Below are 19,837 nucleotides of genomic sequence, written 5' to 3'. Positions count from 1 at the left end.
AACAAACATTCTGAGTACTGCTAAAGCAATATATGTTCACTACCAGGCTCAATTGTTTTTCGTATCTCCTAAATTCAAGTTATACCTCTGTGTAAAGTTGGTAAATCACCATGAAAGTTCAACTATAAACATGATAAAGCTATATTTTCAGGCACTGCGAAAACAAAGTCCAGGAAAACAAATTTTCATATTTTGTCAAACGTGATCTCTAACAGTACATGATAAAGCTATACACAAAATGTCAGGTCAATATGTCATGGCCTTCTAAAAGCAAGTCTGGAAAACAAATTTTCATATCTCCTAAGTTCAAGGGTCATAACTCCGTCCAAAATGGGTAAATCGCCATGAAAGTCAAACCTAATCTGTAACAGTATAGCTAAAGCTATTTATCCCGCAATCAATGTATACATTGGCAAGATATGATGACTAGATAAATCTCTATATTTTTGGTCACTGACGAAAAATATAGGTCACGTGACATAAGCCCAACTCGACTCGAGTATTTCGGAGTAGATTTTCAATAAACATACTCTTTAAATCATTTGTTGAAGTGCTGTAAATACAAAGAACTTTAAGTTTTGCGATAACAATACTAAACTTGTATATTTATTTATGAATTAGAGTTTAGAAACGGTTTTTTAATGTGACAGAATGTAGCGAGCGTCTTACAATAATGACGTCATGCATCTTGCATGACATCATACGGCAAAAGCCTTACTAGGTTGACAATACTCGATTTGCGAACACAAAACTGGAATAAATAATAATTTTCCAAATATTCCTGTAGAATTGCAGGATAAAAGAAATAACTGGTTACTGTCTTAAGATATCAGCTTTATCCTGCTCAGGTCGAAGGCAGAGCCTCGCTGCATTCGCCATTCTAACCTTGGCAGGATAAAGCCGATATCTTAAGACAGTAACCAGTTATTCACTATATATCTCAAGACATTCTTAATAAAACATCCGGAAAACTACAAGGGACAGACGAACAGACAGAAGGACGGAGATGAAACCTATATAGTCCCCTCCAGTTTGAATGGTTGGGGACTAATAACAGTAAACATCAACACTGATACACCTTGTACCAGCTAGAGACCTGATGATTAATCACAGGTAACGATATTCAGTTTTTTACATATGGTTTGATGCATCATTTTTCAATTTATGTACCATGGTTTATTCCAATTTGTTTTTTAAAATGGTACATCAGTGTTTTCATGGCTGTTTCGAATCCTGAGAATGCAGTAAGGCATTTCAGCCAATCACAATGCTAATTCTGCTGCATCGGACATGTTTGCATGGATTCTCAAACACAACATGCTATCATGGCATGGTAACATGTTAAAAACCATATTTTTGCTTCTTTTCGTAAATGAAATTATGTGGTTGTGAATGTTTATCAACAAGTAGTAGAAAGGAATCTTTACAATTTTAAAATAAAAATTAATAAATGCTTTAAAATAAATAAATTAAGGTAAACAGTGGTATACATTGAATGGATGGATGGATGGATGGATGGATGGATGGATGGATGGATGGATGGACGGACGAACGGATGAATCAATGAATAAATCAATGCATCAATGAATGAATGAATGGATTAACGACACCACAGCAATGTGAAAACAAAGTTCATTACCAACTGAGACAAAAGCACTTATAAAACACAATATATATAGGATATTGTTTTAAAATCATTACCACTAGCGGTGCCATAGGTGTGGTCAGCGCTTGGGCCAGTACCAAACGTTGCTGTTTTCAGAGTTGTCCTCTTCCAGTCAAACCTGTCGGTTTTATCCTGGACATAGTTACAGATGTTAGCCGCCTCGAAGTCACACTTCCGGATTGCCTGGCCTGGTAGTACAGTGGTCACCACAGCAGGTCCCGACGGTGTAATTGTCGGAACTGTCAAACACACAAAACAAAATTATCAACACAAAGCCAACCATGCAAACTGGAGAAAATTTAGAAATGTGTTACAGACATTAAAGTCTTAAATATACCAAGTAAAAAAGATAGATTGCTCAGATTACGATGGAGCAAAAACCCAGGATGTCCAAACCATAAGAGTTAAGGGAAAAGAAGGAAGTTACAGTCACGTGACCGGGACAGGAAGGGGTGCACAGTAGAAGAATCTTAGGCCATCCCATTGGCTGTTGGGGTGTTCGAACCAGACTCCTATCCTTAGGGGAATTTGCACTAGTTTGAGGACAGGTGATGTTGAAAAGAAATGAAGACTATGACTAAGAAAATTAAAATATAATTTCTAAAAAGTGTTTCTGTTCCAGGTCAGACTCCTGGTCTTGCCAGAGATGGATGGACATGCTTGAAACCCTAGTGGTATACGGGCATGTTAAAACAGTTCAAGTTCCAAGTTCTAAAAAGTGTTTGCAAGAATTCATTGCAAGTTTCAGTTCATGTTCATGTCCAACAATACTCTTATTGCTGCTGTGCTTATTGTTACTACAAACACTACCAGTTTTTATTTCATTTCAAATTATTTCCGTGCTTATATCCAATTAAGGTTCAAGCACTGTCCTGGGCAAACACCTCAGCTATCTGGGCTGTCTGTCCAGGACAGTGAGTTAGTTGTTAGTGATTAGTGAGAGAGAAGAGGATGTAGTGGTTTTATACCTACCCATTGAGTCATTAAAACTCATGGGAGTCGGTACCGGGCTGTGAACCCAGTACCTACCAGCCTTATATGTCCGATGCTTTAACCATGACACCACAGAGGCCGGTAACCACTACCAAAAACCTGACAATGATATTCTTGCCCACTGGACAGGGTTATCCAGCTTTTGCACAGTGTTAGAAAAATCTGTTTGACCCTAGGGCTAGATAAATCTGTCCGACCTGAGGGCTAGACGATTTCTAAATACACGTGACGTCATAATTCATGTTTTACGACGACTGACGTCATAACTCATGTTTTTCAGAATTTTGTTTGCCATTTAACGTTGTATCATTGTTTTTAAAATATTTAAACAAATTAATATTTTCAACTTTATATTTATTGGTTAGTTTTTATGTAGTTGCATAATGTGGACATAATTTTTCCGCATATGATTAAAAAGAGTTTGTAGGTGAAATGTTTATGAATCGTTCTACAATAAACAAACCGTAGCTTACAAAATTAACGTTTTGTTACTGTAATTAAATGGGCAAGAAAAAAAATCAATCACCGTTGTGAGGTATAGATAAGGCAATTCCAACCCTCAGCATAAAATGTTTTTGTAAACCTCGGCCCTCACAAAAAAAAATTTGTCCCTCGGGTTGGAATTGCCTTATCTATACCTCACAATGGTGATAGATTCTATTAGTCTTTGATGCATGGCAGTCACTGCCAGGAATGGTAAGTGATCAGTCTTTGATGCATGGCAGTCACTGCCAGGAATGGTGAGTGATCAGTCTTTGATGCATGGCAGTCACTGCCAGGAATGGTGAGTGATCAGTCTTTGATGCATGGCAGTCACTGCCAGGAATGGTGAGTGATCAGTCTTTGATGCTTGGCAGTCACTGCCAGGAATGGTGAGTAATCAGTCTTTGATGCATGGCAGTCACTGCCAGGAATGGTGAGTGATCAGTCTTTGATGCATGGCAGTCACTGCCAGGAATGGTAAGTGATCAGTCTTTGATGCATGGCAGTCACTGCCAGGAACAGTGATAGATCGCTCACATTCCCTTCCCCTAGAAAGTTTTAGGCAAGCAGCAAAATTTATCGCCTTGGATAAAAGTTTTCAATTAATTGTATTTGAAATTTTATGTGGTTGCTCATCTAGTAAACTTTTAGGAGTTATATGTTCCACTTGCCTTGACTTCGTTCATGGTAAAACCTGCATGACTTCAGTGCATAATGCATAATCAGACATGAAGCCGAAAAACCAGCTTGCCTCTGAACATCACCGTGTTCCTAAATCTGAGTTCCTTATACTGTGCAACCTCTGAAACCCAGACCCTCTGTAAACCAGAATTCCCTTAAAACCGGATACTCTATAAACCGGAATCCCCTCAAAACCGGACATTTTTCATGGTCCGTTTTTAAATATCTGTACAGAAGAGAACCTCTCTAAACCGGATACCTCTTAAAACTGGACTTCTTTACTTGGTCCCAAGGGGGTCCGGTTTAGAGGAGTTTCACTGTACCTGTAAACGACTGTTTTAACATGTAAATAAAGCTACACACACCTGTAGTTTTAACATGTAAATAAAGCTACACACACCTGTACAGTTTTAACATGTAAATAAAGCTACACACACCTGTACAGTTTTAACATGTAAATAAAGCTACACACACCTGTACAGGCGCCATCTATGAGGTACATGTCATCCAAACCAATATCTCCTTTGTAGCCATTTCCACCAATACCTTCGATGACAACCTATAAAAATAACAAATATAGACTTGTCTTCATATTTAATACAAATTCATACCACCTTTGTGTCGAGCTTATTAATCTAGAATATTGTATGAATTTAGAACTCAGTGCTATTATATATAGCAAGTACTTACTGCATCTTATTTATAAAGAATACAGTGTTAAACAGCAGGTATTTAATGTATCGTTTTAATCTAGAATACTGTCTTATTCACTAAGTACTGGTTGTTAGAATATTATGCTACAAGACAATATGTTCTGCAGATTATCAAGAATACTGTGTTTTATTTAATGACACACTCAACACATTTTATTTACGGTTACATGGCATCGGACATATGATTAAAGACCACACAGATACTGAGAGAAAACCCGCTGTTGCCACTTCATGGGCTACTCTTTTCGATTAGCATCAAGGGATCTTTTATATGCACCATCCCACAGACAGGATAGCACATACCACGGCCTTATACCACATACCAGTCGTAGTGCACTGGCTGGAACAAGAAATAGCCCAATGGGCCCATCGATGGGGATCAATCCCAGACCGACCACACATCAAATGAGTGTGGTACCACTGAGCTACGTCTCGCCCTCCACAATCATTCAGAGACAGATGGGTTCTCCTAGACAATCGTATTACACAAAAAAAAATATTTTGTATCCTATCAATCTAAATTAATCTACCAGGGCTAGCTCTGGGTGAGCAGAAAATGTCACCAAATTATCTACACAAACTTCAAAAATTGAAGAATTCTAGTTATTTTTTAACAAAAAACCTATTATAATTTGAATTTATTTTGCCAAATTAAAATAAAATTTGGTAGTTAAAACACAATACTTATATATTGTAACTCAGAGTACAGAGTGTGTCCTCGCGCAACCGTTATCTGAGCCAGTTACAACAACACAATATTTATACAGTGTAACTCACAGAGTACGGGGTGTGCCCTCGCGTCACAGTTATGTGAGCCAGTTACAACACAATATTTATACGGTGTAACTCACAGAGTACGGGGTGTGCCCTCGCGTCACAGTTATGTGAGCCAGTTACAACACAATATTTATACAGTGTAACTCACAGAGTACGGGGTGTGGCCTCGCGTCACCGTTATCTGAGCCAGTTACAACAACAATATTTATACGGTGTAACTCACAGAGTACGGGGTGTGGCCTCGCGTCACCGTTATCTGAGCCAGGATCCACTGGTTTCCCTGGGATCCTGTCTTCGTCCAGATGGGGCTGCCCAGAGCTGGCGTTGTTTTGATGTATGCGTTGAGACGGCCGATGTGGTCCCCAAACATGTGGTACCAGAACGACAGGCACTGCGTCGTCTGTTTTGGGATTATCGTCTTGCTCTCAATCCTTGCCGATTCATTCGCGCGGCGGAGAGAAACCTCCATGTACAAATACCATCCATCTAATAAGCAGAATATATTACCAGTAAAATACACCATTATAAAAACACCATCCATCTAGTAAGTAGAATATATTACCAGTAAAATACACAATTACAAAAATACCATCCATCTAGAAAACAGAATATATTACCAGTAAAATACACAATTACAAAAATACCATCCATCTAATAAGCAAACTTTATTATCCATATGGTTAAAAATACCTTGGTACATAGCAAAGTGATTCATTCCTTTTGGTATGGAACTATTTAATGAAAATAATGAATGTGTAAGGTGGGTTTTTTTTAAAACAGTGAATAAAATATTTACAGTAAATCGATTTTATTTATCAATTTAAAATGTTCTAACAATACAAATTATCTTGTAAAAAAACATCAACCTTAGACTCTTGCTATGTTTTAAAATTTGCATACTTCTCTATTTTATTATGTTAAGCAAATACAATGTGTTGTACAGCATAAACGGTTTTTCTAAACAATTAAAAACTTAAGATCTTACGTCCTGTAGTGTGGTCTGCCGAAGGGCCAGTGTTACCGGTCAAGGTTGAACCCTGGTGTCTCGTCCAATCAAAATCATCGTCTTTCAGCTGCACCCAACTGCACATGTCATGCTCAAAGTTGCAAGACACAGATTTTGAGCCTGTAAAATGGCGGGACTGTTTTAATTGTGAGAACACACAACAAACGGAACAATTTTAAAATACAAGCCTGTTCATGTGCATTGTAACATACCATAGTTTTGTCTCAGTGTGATCCGTTACAGGATAAAATTGTGAAAAAAAAACAAACAAAAACTTGTGAACTGTAATACAAATGAGGGAAATCTTTTAGCATCAAAACCAAAAATGGAACACTTCAAGAAGTCTTCAGTATTCTGGTGTTGCTATATGGAACAGCTTGCCCATTGATGTCAAAAGGTCTATGTGTCTTAATATATTTTAAAATAATTATTTCAAATACTATTTTGATAAGATGTAATCATCACTCTCCATATTGTAAAGTACTATCAGGGGTGGGAATTGGTGAACTGTAAAAAAAGAGGAAATCTAGAGGGGTCCGGGGTGGTGAACTGTAAAAAAGATGAAATCTAGAGGGGTCTGGGGGCAAGGATGAATAAAATGCGAGGAAACGCAATGTTCCATGAGAGGAAAACCCCTGTACTATGAAACTGAGTTGTATAAACACATCTGCCTTGTACATTTGTATATATTGTACAGTTTATATTACATATTATATTATATATTGTTACAATGTACTTCAATTTGATTTGTAGAGAAGGCCTCATGGGAAAATAGTTTTGTACTAATTGAGCTACGTTCTTTAAATAGAGTATTATTATTATTATCGATTATTATTATTGTATTATTATTATTGATTATTATTGTTATCGATTATTATTATTATTATTATTATTATTATTATAATATATAGAGCAGATACTGACCTGGTGCCTTCGATGAAGTGACACTCGTAACAGGAGAGGTTGTTGGTGGACGGTGTGTCGTGGTTTTTCTAGTTGTTGTTAGGGTAGGTGGTCTCGCCTTTGGTGGATACGCTGTAAATTTAACACAAACATTAAAAAGTCTATCATTATCCTAGTTGCATGTGCCATATTTTTGCAATTTTCACATTTATATTGATAAACAAATACAAATTAATTAAAATCACAAATAATCTCTGCTTACGGAACTTGATATCAAAATTGGGGATTTCTGCATTACAAAAATTTAAACATGACAATTTAGTTCAATTTATTTTGTCTTTCAAATACCAAATAAACTTCGAAACAAATTGATCAATGGGAATCTTGAATTTATTTATCAGTATACTTCTTCATATTCTTATAAAGTAAAGTTTGTTTTGTTTAATACACCATTAGAGCACACTGATTTATTAATCATCAGCTACTGGATGTCAACTTTTAATAATTTTGACATTTTAGTCTGAGAGATCAAACTACATTTTTCCATTAGTAGCATGGCCTCTTATATGTACACCTCCCCACAGACAGGATAGCACATACCACAGCCTTTGATATACCAGTCGTGGTGGAACAAGAAATAGCGCAATGGGCCCACCGATAGGGATTGATTCTAGACTGACCATGCATCAGACGAACCCTTTATCACTGGGCTACATCCCGCCCCACATTTTTATAAGGTGTCTTACCCAGAAAAGTAAAAAAGGAAGTAGCTATTATATGACAGGAACAGAATGCCTGTGGTAAATTGGAAGATTCTTTTTTAGCTATCTGACTGGCTGTTGGAATGTTTCGACCAGTCCATGTAACAGGGGGAAATGCCATATGTCAGAAGTCAGGTCAATGTATGAAAAGAAATGTATACTCACTTCTACAGAAGGCAACATTTAGAAGTTGTAGATCATCAATGGCCATATCACTTGCGACACCAGACCCAACCACAGCCTCCAGTATTAACTGAAATCAGCAAAATATATCAGTATAGCTGACTCAACTACAGCCTCCAGTATTAACTGAAATTAGCAAAACATATCCATATAGCTGATCCAACTACAGCCTCCAGTATTAACTGAAATCAATAAAATATATCAGTATAGCTGATCCAACTACAGCCTCCAATATTAACTGAAATTAACAAACTATATCAGTATAGCTGACCCAACTACAGCCTCCAGCATTAACTGAAATCAGCAAAATAGATCAGTATAGCTGACCCAACTACAGCCTCCAGTATTGACTGAAATTAGCAAAATATAACAGTATAGCTGACAATTCTTAAACGATATATATATACGTATTTTACCGGAACATTATTTGCCGAGGCAATTCGAAATTAAAAACGCCAAGCTGTTAATTAGTCGATAATACCGTATGTATACGCAAACATTTTCGCGGCTAAAATAATTCGCGATCAAGCTTTCATTTTACATTTTCACGATAGTTTTTGCCAATAATAAAATAAAAACGACCAATATCAACTGAACTCCTTTCAATGACAGTTTCACGTACGATATAATTATACTCGAGACATTCTCGCCATGCGGTCCGTGTGCCGTTAGTCTTGTCCGCATGTATGTCTAATAATACATGATGCAGAAAACTTGAAAAATCACAAACTAGACCAAATACTATTTATTAGTAGTATTCATAGGTTGCATTCAGGTTTACAAATAACGAAAGCCACAAGTATGTATCGAATATAAGAATAATCAGTGTAAAAACAACAAACTGTAATCTCGTAGTCACGAGATACCAGATGTGAGTTCAGCCAGCCGTTTGTCGCTAATGTTTGCCAGACTGTTTTTTACGCAACAAGTTAAACCGAACGACCACTTCGACAACCGGTCAAAATAATTATCAGACATTTTGACTACTGGCTATCGCTGAACGCAGATCATGCATAGCACCGACTGTCACTTGTAGTATAAAACCATGTGGCAGGTAATTTGACGATAAAAATAAAGTGCATGCGATGCGCTATGTGTTTTGTATCTATAGGCATTATTCATAGCTAAATCGGAAATAAGTTAACGCGTAATTAAATTCGCGGAGCTATCAGCATGTTCGCAATTTTCGCGGTATATTTAATTCGTGAACATAATATATTTGCGTGCATGGTAGGCTACAAGTTCAGTGTACAAGGTCATAGCTGCTTGCAAATTAGGTTACCACGATGACGTAGCAACTAGTACGTTACGTCACTGTTCTTGTTAAAACGTCAAACATCCTCCGCGTATTTTCTATTTGAAATACTAATATACGTGAGAAGGTTGTACACTGAGATAAATTTTAAAAATGTTTATCATTGGCGAATCAGTTACATGTACCTTGGCTGTGATCACGGAAAATCGACACACCTAAGTGCGTTCTTCTCCCGCGATCTCAATTCAAAGATCAATTTGGTTACAAAAAACATGCATCGCAAACTGCTAGTCATTGTTACAATATTGCATCGCGATCGCAAGATTTTGCATCGCTTTTTGCGATGCGAACCCAGTCATTTTGCAGCCTGCAAATACTAACTGTAACATGCAAAGTACATCAAGATTGCTGATTGTTGTTTGCCAACGCCAAATTACACATATATCTGCCATATTAATGGGAAAAAAAGAAGTGTTTTGAGCATTAGTTAAATTGTGTTTTGAGCATTATTTAACCTTGATGTTTTGTCCTCTTGGAACCAGAACTCGACCAAACAACCATCTAGTGGATTGTTGTCCAGTGAGTTGCCATGCCAACGTTTCAACACCACCAGCTGAGACAAATACTCGGAGGGTGCCCATGTTCCTGCCGTTCATGTTATAGTAGAAGTAGAGGCACCGATTCCGTGAACTCTTTGAAAACGTCTGGCTCACCAAGCGAGCTCGGTCTCCAGCCTTCTGTGGAGCACTAGCCTCAATGTAGACATAGTGACCTGGACAAATAAACAAAAAAAGAAAGAAATGTTTTAATTAACGATGCACTCAACACATTTTATTTACGGTTATATGGCATCAGACATATTGTTAAAGACCACACAGATATTGAGGGAGGAAACCCGCTGTCGCCACTTCGCTGGCTACTCTTTTCGATTAGTAGCAAGGGATCTTTTATATGCACCATCCCATAGACAGGATAGCACATACCATGGCCTTTGATGTACCAGTCGTGGTGCTGGAGCAAGAAATAGGCCAATGGGCCCAATGATGGGGATCGATCCCAAACTGACTGCGCATCAAGCAAGCGCTTTACCATTGGGCTACGTCTCGCCCCGGACAAATAAAGAGTGCACATTATTCATCTCAAACACAGGGTCTACACATCTATAATAAAATAAAAGTTTACTTGAAAATGGGGGAAATAAGTATAATTTGTCAAATCAGTGAAATAAAATTAAAGTTTGTTGTGTTTAACGACGTCACTAGGTGGAATTGTTCCTAACAAAATGAAACGTTTCTAATCTTTATTAGGAATTGCTGAATAAATGACTAAGTAAAAATCACCAGTTAACTTATGACCAATTAAATATGCAAATGAGGACAAAATATCAGACGAATCAGTGGTCACAATACAGGGGTGCAGACATGGAAACTATTTCACTAGCCTGCTGCTCAAGAAAGAACTGAAATTTACTAACCCGCCAGTATTTCTACTAGTCCACCAGCCTATAGAACAATATTATTGTTTGACAATATTATAATATCTTCACTTCAAATGATAGATATATATTTGGCAAAAGCATTATTAAGGACACTTGGTTGGCTAAGTGATAAACGTCATATGGTAAACGAAATCAAGCCCCAAACCTTGATTGACAGAACAATAAATTTTGAAATATTCTCGTAAAGACAAAAATGTTCACATTTCTTTCAAATCGATTTACAAAATTCAAATTACACCCAGCAAGTATTTAACAGAATGATCTATTCAAAACACACCAGCAACATACTTTTAACGTAAACAAGCCATTTCTAGGAAGTATTGACCTTTGACCGGCTCCGTTTCCGGAATGTTGCGCTTGCACAATTCGGAACTCTGAAGTCGTCAAAGTATTGTTGTGTATTTTGTCATAATTTTAAACAATTTGTTTGAATCATTTGGAATTCAAACATGGCTGATGTGGAGATACAGATTTGATTGTAAAAAACAAACATACATACACAAAAATTAGTCCGAAAAAGACAGATTGCCCATTAGACTAGAAGTTGCATTTATTAACTCGTCCTTCAGAATTTTTACTTGCATTTGTACCCATGCAAAAGATGTACATATTACCATTCTGATCATGTGACAAATTTGGCACTAAGTTTGAAAATTTATATATTTTAAAAAACTATTCTCAAATTTTATTTTAATTTGGCAAATATTTTACTGGATTAAAAATTTTGAATTCTGCATATTTTGAAGCTTCATAGCTAATTTGGTGAAATGTTCTGCTTACCCAGTGGAGTGTGATTAGCTGATGTGCTTTACCATTCACAAACATTGTTCCTTGTACCTGTTGGTCTTCTGTAGGTGTGGTCAACGGCAGGTCCTGTCCCTGCAGTGGATGTTCTCCCCGAATGTCGAATCCAGTCAAAGTCATCATTTCTCTGGGTGTTCATCCAGGTGCACAGATCTCTCTCAAAGTTACAGGAACCTGACACAAAAAGTTCATTCAAAGTTAAGTTAAAGTTTGTTCTCTTTAACAACACCATTACAGCACATTTATTTTAGTAATTATCAGCTACTGGATTTCAAACGTTTGGTAATTTTTACTTCAGAAGAAACCTGCCACATTTTTCGATCAGTAGCAAGGGATCTTTTCTGTGCACTTTCCTACAGACAGTACAATACATACCACAGCCTTTGATATACCAGTCGTGAGACACTGGTTCAGATAGTAGGTATTTTACAAGATGCTTTGCAGCACTTACTTGAAAGCAAAAGTAAAAATAACACTTTTTTACTTGTTAAGGAAAGAAAGAAAGAAATGTTTTATTTAACGATGCACTCAACACATTTTATTTATGGTTATATGGCGTCAGACATATGGTTAAGGACCACACAGATATTGAGAGAAGAAACCCGCTGTCGCCACTTCGTGGGCTACTCTTTTTAATTAGCAGCAAGGGATCTTTTATATGCACCATCCCACAGACAGGGTAGTACATACCACAGCCTTTGATATACCAGTCATGGTGCACTGGCTGAAACAAGAAATAGCTCAATGGTTTTATTTGTTATGGAGAATACAATAAAATAGACTTAAACTGTATGTAGCTCATAGTTCATCATTTTATTATAAAGTTAACAATAACTTTTTAATGTTATTGTGCTTCTTTTTTTTTGGGGGGGGGGAGGGGGGGATATTACATGTTTAAGAATTTTGTGTAAAAATCTCACCTGGGTTTGGACATCGGTTAGGAAGCAATTTAATATCGTCTATCGCTATGTCTCCTTGAAATTCTTTACCACGAATCGCCTCAAATACAATCTATAAAAATACCAAGATAAATACAATAAAATATACAACAGTGAAAAGAAAATGTCAAAATATGTCTTGCCATTCAGTGTTTATCTTTCAGATTTTAACAACTGAATAACTATTATAAAATTCTATATCTACCACCACACTGGTTAAATCCTACATTCACCACTCATTTAGTTAACCTAACACTGCCTAAATGGATTTTTTTTTTTTTTAAAGTATTGCTTTAAAATTTAAGTTGTCTATTTTGATAGCTTCTAAATGTCAACAATAAAACTGTTTGAAAACTTCAAGGAGTTTCACATCATAGTTCACTGAGTGCTCGCCTGAGGTGCTTGCGTCACTTGAACGAACCACCTCAGTGGATCCATTCAACTGATTGGTTTTTTTTTCATTCCAACCAGTGCACCACAACAGGTCAAAGGCCGTGGTATGTGCTTTCCTGTCTGTGGGGAAAATGCATATAAAAGATCCCTTGCTGCTAATGCAAAAATATAGCAGGTTTCCTCTGATGACTAAGTGTCAGAATTAGCAAATGTTTCACATCCAATAGCCGATGATTAATTAATCAATGTGCTCTAGTGGTGTCATTAAACAAAACAAACTTTAACTATAACCACCATTCACCTGAAAATTGTGTTCATTTCAGTGCAATATTCTGTGAAAAATAGGACAATGTTGAGTGGGCTAAGTGACAGTTACCACCATGCACAAAAATCATTAAAATTTTGAGTTATCCATCTTTAAGCCAGAGTACTGCCTCATTTTGTCTATATGACGGGTTTCATCGCTTTTTCTCAACCAAATGTCCAAATAGTGTCACAATAATCATGTTAGTACAGTAAAACCTCTCAAAACCGGACCCTCTGTAAACCGGAATTCTCTCAAAACCGGACGTTTTTCATGGTCCCTTTTTAAATATCTGTGCAGAAGAGAACCTCTTTAAACCGGATACCCCTTAAAAACAGAATTTGTTTACTTGGTCCCGAGGGTGTCCGGTTTAGAGGAGTTTCACTGTACTAAAATGTGCTGAGCTTTCGTTAAACAAATATTCCGACAACCAGTTAGATGCACGTGACCTTCGTGGCCTTGACATGTGTATCACCAGTCCAAGTCTGGACCTACGTTTACCTGGTAACTTGGTCCTGGACGCATGTTAACTTGTGCAATTTGCCAGTCTTGTCCTTGATTGCCAGATCTAGTCCACAACACTGTTCCAAGGGAATGGCCTGATTTTGCATAAATGTTGAGAGTATCGATGTCTTGACCATACATGCTGTACCAAAACTGCAGACATCTGTACCTCCGGCCGAAGGGCAGGAGAGGCGAAATCAAGCGAGCCTTAGCACGTGGAGATGCATCTGACGCCTCGATGAACATGTAATGACCTGCAATGGTATAGTACTTAAACAGTGTTTTCCCTAGAAATTTGGCAAGGCATGGTACAATAAACACTTTTGGGGCATTTTCACCATTTTCAGGGCACTTTTGTTTTCATTAAAGACAAACAAATTTAAATTAAATTAAAAATAAATGTAATTAATGTGTTTGCGTTAATAAATGAATGACAATATATACAAAAATGTATACGAGGCATATTTTATTAATTAATAATACATTTTCTGAGTGCTTTATAAAGAAAAAATTTGAATTAATTATTGAAAAAGGCTTGTTTAATCTCAGGGCAGCACGGTGCTAATTAAGGCAAGATGGCACTAGACTACTGAGGCATGGTGCCACAACATGCTAAAAGAAGCTAGCGAAAACACAAGTACTACTACTTATAATCAGTACACATCATAAATACTATTCTACATGTAATTACTTGTAATGGTATAGTACACATCACAAGTACCACTCACATGGAATGACTTTTAATGGTATCTGTGTGCATAAATTTATACCATTCTACATATGAAATGTAATGTAAGGTCGTAGCTAGGATTTTTCGTTTGGGGGGGGGGGGCAACTGAGTAGTTACTAGTCTAAAACTCCTTAAACGGTTAAGAAGATAATTTTCTTTAAGTTTCTAAAAAGGATTCCGCTAGCTACGGCCCTGTAATGGTATATATAACGTAATAACAGTAGGCGTAGGGCCTATTATAAATACCATTCTACAAATAATGACCTGCAATGGGAGCCATCACTCTCGATCCTCATCACTTCCAGGAGGGAAATTTTTAGTTCCCCTTAGCATGTGAATTTATCATGCTATCAATCTGGTAATATCTTAAATGGTTCCACATAATCTAAGTTATGGGAGAAATTAACCACTCCTCTCAAATATTTTCATGGCGTGGTCTGCCAAGTTATTGTAACCAAACTTGGCACTCACCTGCAGGTGTTCCATAGGTGTGGTCATTGGTGGGACCGGTCATCACGGATGAGGTCTTCCCATTCGATCTCCTCCAATCAAACGAGTCATTCTTGTCTTGGGTGTAGCCACAGATGCTTGATAGCTCAAAGTCACATGCCGTGGTCACGGGGGCTGGTGACGTCTTGGCCCCTGGTGGTGCAGTTGGCATGATGACTCCTGTTTATTAGAAAACACATTTTTAGTTCATATATTATGATGAATGTTCAATTATTTGTGACTTAAGACATTTTAAAAATAAATTGTAAACTGGCGCTCACATAACTTTGGTATGAGACCATTTCCAGCCGCCAACTTAAGTCGTATTTTATGTCCATTTTATCTATTCTAAGTAACTGCTGCTCTTTTTAAACCATGTAATTATAACTTTTTTACATTCCAAATTCCTATTTCACAGGTGCCACATCGTAGAGCAAAGTCTCTTGTCACTTTTGAGCAATTGAAAATCGTGTTTTTTTTTCAGCGCACCTAGTGATAATGGCCGAGTTGACCATGACCTTTAAGCATAATAAATTCTACATCCGGGTCAGATCTGTCAAACTTTGGCCACAAGAATGAAAGTGCAAAGCTTTGCGTCCACATCCAGCTGGGCATGTTGTCGAATCTAGTTACGGCCGGGGAAAAAAATTCATTATTTATATAAAAAAAAATTAATTAAAAATAATTATTTCTAACACATTTGCCAGAAAAATACTGAAATGTATAGCATGTATCTATATAGGCCTACCAGTCGGCGGACACGGTCCGTCTCTTAGTTTGATGTCATCAAGTCCTATATCTCCCTTCCAGCCCCTTCCTCGGACAGCTTCCAGCATAACCTATAGGATACAATGACACGTATAAAATATTTTACAAGGCTCTTTACCGTGGTAGATTCTGTGTAAAAAGTATTTAATCGAACAGGAATTACTAGACTAGTTGAATATTTAAAGAATATTTATGCACTTTTTACAAGTGTTGTGTGTTTTTGCATTATTGGATGATGGATGGAAATGGATTGAGTTGAAAGAACAATTTGATAAATGGAAGGGTTGTTTGAGGATTTTGGAATCTATATGTATGTATATGTATGTATGGATTGATAGATCGATGGACTACCAGGGGCGTACCCAGCCATTTTTGATGTGGATTCCAAATTTACAGCCGAGCCTAGACGTCATATGGTGCACTCTGGCGACTTTGAGAACTAATTTATATAACTATAAATAAACTTGGAAATCGCAAATTTTAATGCGGCAATTTGTAAATTGTCTGAACTATAGATAGCATCAGTGCATCGTCTGAGTTGCATCTCAATTTAAAATATTTTTAGCTGAGTCCGGGTATGAAAAGGAGTACATCTACATGTGTATGTATTCGATGACGTCAGAGTGAGACAGTCTAGTCTATGTGCATGTGTGTGTGTGAACTTGACAATGTGCCAGTAGTCTACAATTTGGTTGTCCCTCTACTAATCTCTCGCGCGCACTGTTTTTTTAAAGATTTTTTTTTTTGACGTGGACGTGGACGTGGACGTGGACGCCACTGCGTATTTGCATACAGGCAGGTACGCGCCTGACTACTGGATGGATGGATGAATGGATGGTTTTGTCAGGGTTTTTTATGTTTAACGCCACCACTAAGGCACATTGGTTAATTAATTATCGTCTGTTGTGGATGGATGGATGCTTTGATGAACGGATGAATGGGTGGATGGATGAATGCATTGATGAATGGAAGGATGGATAGATAGATGGATGGATGCATGTATTTATGTGTGTTATTGATGAATACATTGATGACTGGTTTGATGAAAGTATTGATGAAGGATGGATGGATCGATCTATGGATGGATGGACTGTTGGGTGGATGCATGCATTCATTGATAAATAGATGGACGGATGTATGAATAAATGGGTGTATTAACAAATATATAGATTATATTTACCTGAAAGTTTCTCCTTGCAGGCAGATCAATGCGGGCCTCTGTCCAGTTGTTGCCTTGGTTACCGTGCCGCGTCCACACAGCGCTGGGTTTCCCGGTCTGCGTTTTCTCGTAGACGTTGAGCGCGTTGACGTGTTCGCCATACATGTGGTACCAGAACGAGAAGCACTTGGTCTTGCCCGGCGTGATGGTCAGCGTGGGGCTGATCAGCTGAGCCTTGTAGTTGGTCCCGCCCACTGACGTCTCGTAGTACGCGTAGTAGCCGCCTGAATTAAATATAAAGTTTGTTTCCTTTCTTTAACGACACCACTAGAGCATAGTGCGCGAACTATTTGGGGTAAGTTCAGGGTTGAGTTCAGCCACACGGAGCAGTAAAACATCCGCTAAATTGGTATATGTGCTTCACGGTAAACCAAATGGCCATGTTGAGAACCAATCAAATAGCTCGAGAACGTTAGCGAAAGTTTGCTGGCTAGAGTTGTTAAAAACTACTTCAACATCACCTCCATCACAAACTCAACTGAGAGTATACAAGAGTTAAATGTAGTAACTTTAGACTTAATGTTGACCAAGGCAGATATAACAACATAGCCTACACCGAAAGACGCTGTCCATATTGCCTGGATCATGGATTAAGATATATTGAGGATAAACTCCATATTTTGCTTGTATGTAAGCGTTATGGTGTACTAAGAGAACACGATATTTATTATTTATTTATTTATTTTTAAAAATCATTCATTGCAAACCTTTATAGATATTATGACATCAGAAATATTTTTTGTCACTTTTTATAGTATAATACAGTCTTAGTTTATGGATACATAGTCATGGAGAAATAGTGTGTGTGTGTGTGTGTGTGTGTGTGTGTGTGTGTGTGTGTGTGTGTGTGTGTGTGTGTGTGTGTGTGTTTGTGTGTGTGTCTGTACGTGTGTGAGTGTGTTTACAAATGTTCATGGTTCTGTGCTTCCAAATGTGATCGAGAAAACTAATACATGATCAGGGCCGTATCTCAGAGTCGAATGGGAATTTGGCAAAATAGTGATTAATTCCATGAATCTCTATCTACTGCCTCGTCTATAGGAGGACAGCCACTCCCAACGAGATCCTTTACTGGACATTTCACCCTTCTTGCTCTGCCACAAAGAGTACTGCCATTACTTACAAAGACCAGATGTATATAATAACTCACTTCCTGTTGTATGGTCAGAGGACGGCCCCGTCCCTGCCGTCGCTGTCGCACCTTTCTGTCGCCCCCAGTCTGCATTGTCCGAGCCGTGGGCCTGCTGCCACGTGCAAAAGTCGTTTTCAAATGTACAGTCGAGATTTTGCGCGCTCGCCACTGAAAATCAAAACTTATCGTTAGTTGCAGATACTTATCGTTATCCACAGACCTACTTGGAGTGATACATCGAACTTGAATAGCATTAAAAAGAAACAGTATCCTATTACAGTATTACTACAGTGTATGATTTTGATTTTTTGATTTTTGTTTTATTATAATGCATTTCACTTAAAAACAAAACTATAGTCCATTAGTTTATTCAGCAAATATGTATAAAGTGGGCTAGAATATAACTGAGGATTGGTCTAATTCTATAAAGTTAGAATAATATCATAATATAGTATGCTTATAATATGCATATGATGATAATATAGGACATATGTAAGATATTATATGCCAATAATATGTCAACAATATCATTTGTTCAATGGGTTAAAATTTGGTGAATACTAAATTAAATTCGTTGTTCTGAACTTCTGAACTACCTGTTGTACATACGCGTTCACGTTATTTCCGAAGCAGCTTTCGTAATTAAAAACAAACACACGAATGATATAAATTCATTCCCTTATTGTATCCTTTACAAATACAAACCACCCAGTGGAACCGCTATAGTCAATGAAATCTTAAAAGTGCTATCTAGCTCAATTTTTTTTTTTTTAAAGCGTACTACAGTTTTAACACACACACGCACACGCACATGCGCACATGCGCACACGCACACACGCACACACACACACACACATCTCGCCCCTAATCGTAAGAACTTTACTCCAGTGAAAATATTGATAACTGCGTACGTCACTTAAGAACAAATATGTAGGTACTGATAACAACAATTTTCAAACAGCAACTTCATTTTGAGATGTGTTACAGTTCAGATAGTTTACGATTGTGATCATTGTCTTCAGTTCAACACCTTTGTGTTTAGGGGGTGTAGTTTTAGTCATTGTACCAGGCGTTATCTTGTTTAGTGCGAGCAGATTTCGTACAGTTTCATTAGCGATCAAAGTCTTGGAGTAAAATGTTTGTTCATCAACTGAAACATTGCCGTTTTATTTATGAAACGCGAAATTTGTCTGGGTTTTTTCCATTATTACTATTCTCTTTTTTTTTTTTTCAACAGCAGTATACCCGAAACTTTAGTGGTATAGTGGCATGTTAAAAGGGTACTCTCTCGACAGCAAATTTATTTCAATGCTTAAGATACCTGAGACCTTATTCACTAAACTCTCGCAACTTTGCGATATCGCAATGCAATGCAAAAAGACTTGCAAAGAGGATGCTTTGTTGTCTAGCAGAGCCTAAGAGACCTTTGTGAATTAGGCCACAGACTAGCAAAATATATATGTCATTATATTAAATGCACGAATGAAAAGAGGGTGTGTATAACCTGTTATAAATGAAGTTATTACTGAAGTACTAGCATAATTAACCAATTATTCAGTTCGTTTATTAACTGTATATGTTTAATAAACACAATAAAATTATGTAACAATATCAAGATACAAGATAATGATAGACAC

General features: G+C 37.3%; 1 protein-coding gene across 1 annotated transcript in view; it reads right to left on the bottom strand.

Moving 5' to 3' along the window:
- The window catches only part of LOC121380816 (MAM and LDL-receptor class A domain-containing protein 1-like), a 188,222-nt gene extending 168,961 nt beyond the window's left edge, over positions 1-19,261 (bottom strand). The window contains exons 1-15 of the mRNA XM_041509797.1: positions 19,186-19,261; positions 18,219-18,368; positions 17,030-17,292; positions 15,830-15,920; positions 15,064-15,261; positions 13,860-14,116; positions 12,644-12,734; positions 11,757-11,897; positions 9,937-10,193; positions 8,149-8,236; positions 7,244-7,354; positions 6,299-6,439; positions 5,537-5,799; positions 4,298-4,382; positions 1,702-1,905 (exon numbers count right to left, since the gene is read on the bottom strand). Coding sequence (XP_041365731.1) covers positions 1,702-1,905; positions 4,298-4,382; positions 5,537-5,799; positions 6,299-6,439; positions 7,244-7,354; positions 8,149-8,236; positions 9,937-10,193; positions 11,757-11,897; positions 12,644-12,734; positions 13,860-14,116; positions 15,064-15,261; positions 15,830-15,920; positions 17,030-17,292; positions 18,219-18,368; positions 19,186-19,261 — 2,416 coding nt within the window. The remainder of the gene's footprint in view (positions 1-1,701; positions 1,906-4,297; positions 4,383-5,536; positions 5,800-6,298; positions 6,440-7,243; positions 7,355-8,148; positions 8,237-9,936; positions 10,194-11,756; positions 11,898-12,643; positions 12,735-13,859; positions 14,117-15,063; positions 15,262-15,829; positions 15,921-17,029; positions 17,293-18,218; positions 18,369-19,185) is intronic.
- Between the last annotated feature and the right edge of the window lie 576 nt (positions 19,262-19,837).

This window comes from Gigantopelta aegis, chromosome 9 (assembly GCF_016097555.1).
Source record: "Gigantopelta aegis isolate Gae_Host chromosome 9, Gae_host_genome, whole genome shotgun sequence".
NCBI classification, from domain to species: Eukaryota; Metazoa; Mollusca; class Gastropoda; order Neomphalida; family Peltospiridae; genus Gigantopelta; species Gigantopelta aegis.
This window is presented reverse-complemented; position numbering and strand designations above follow the sequence as displayed.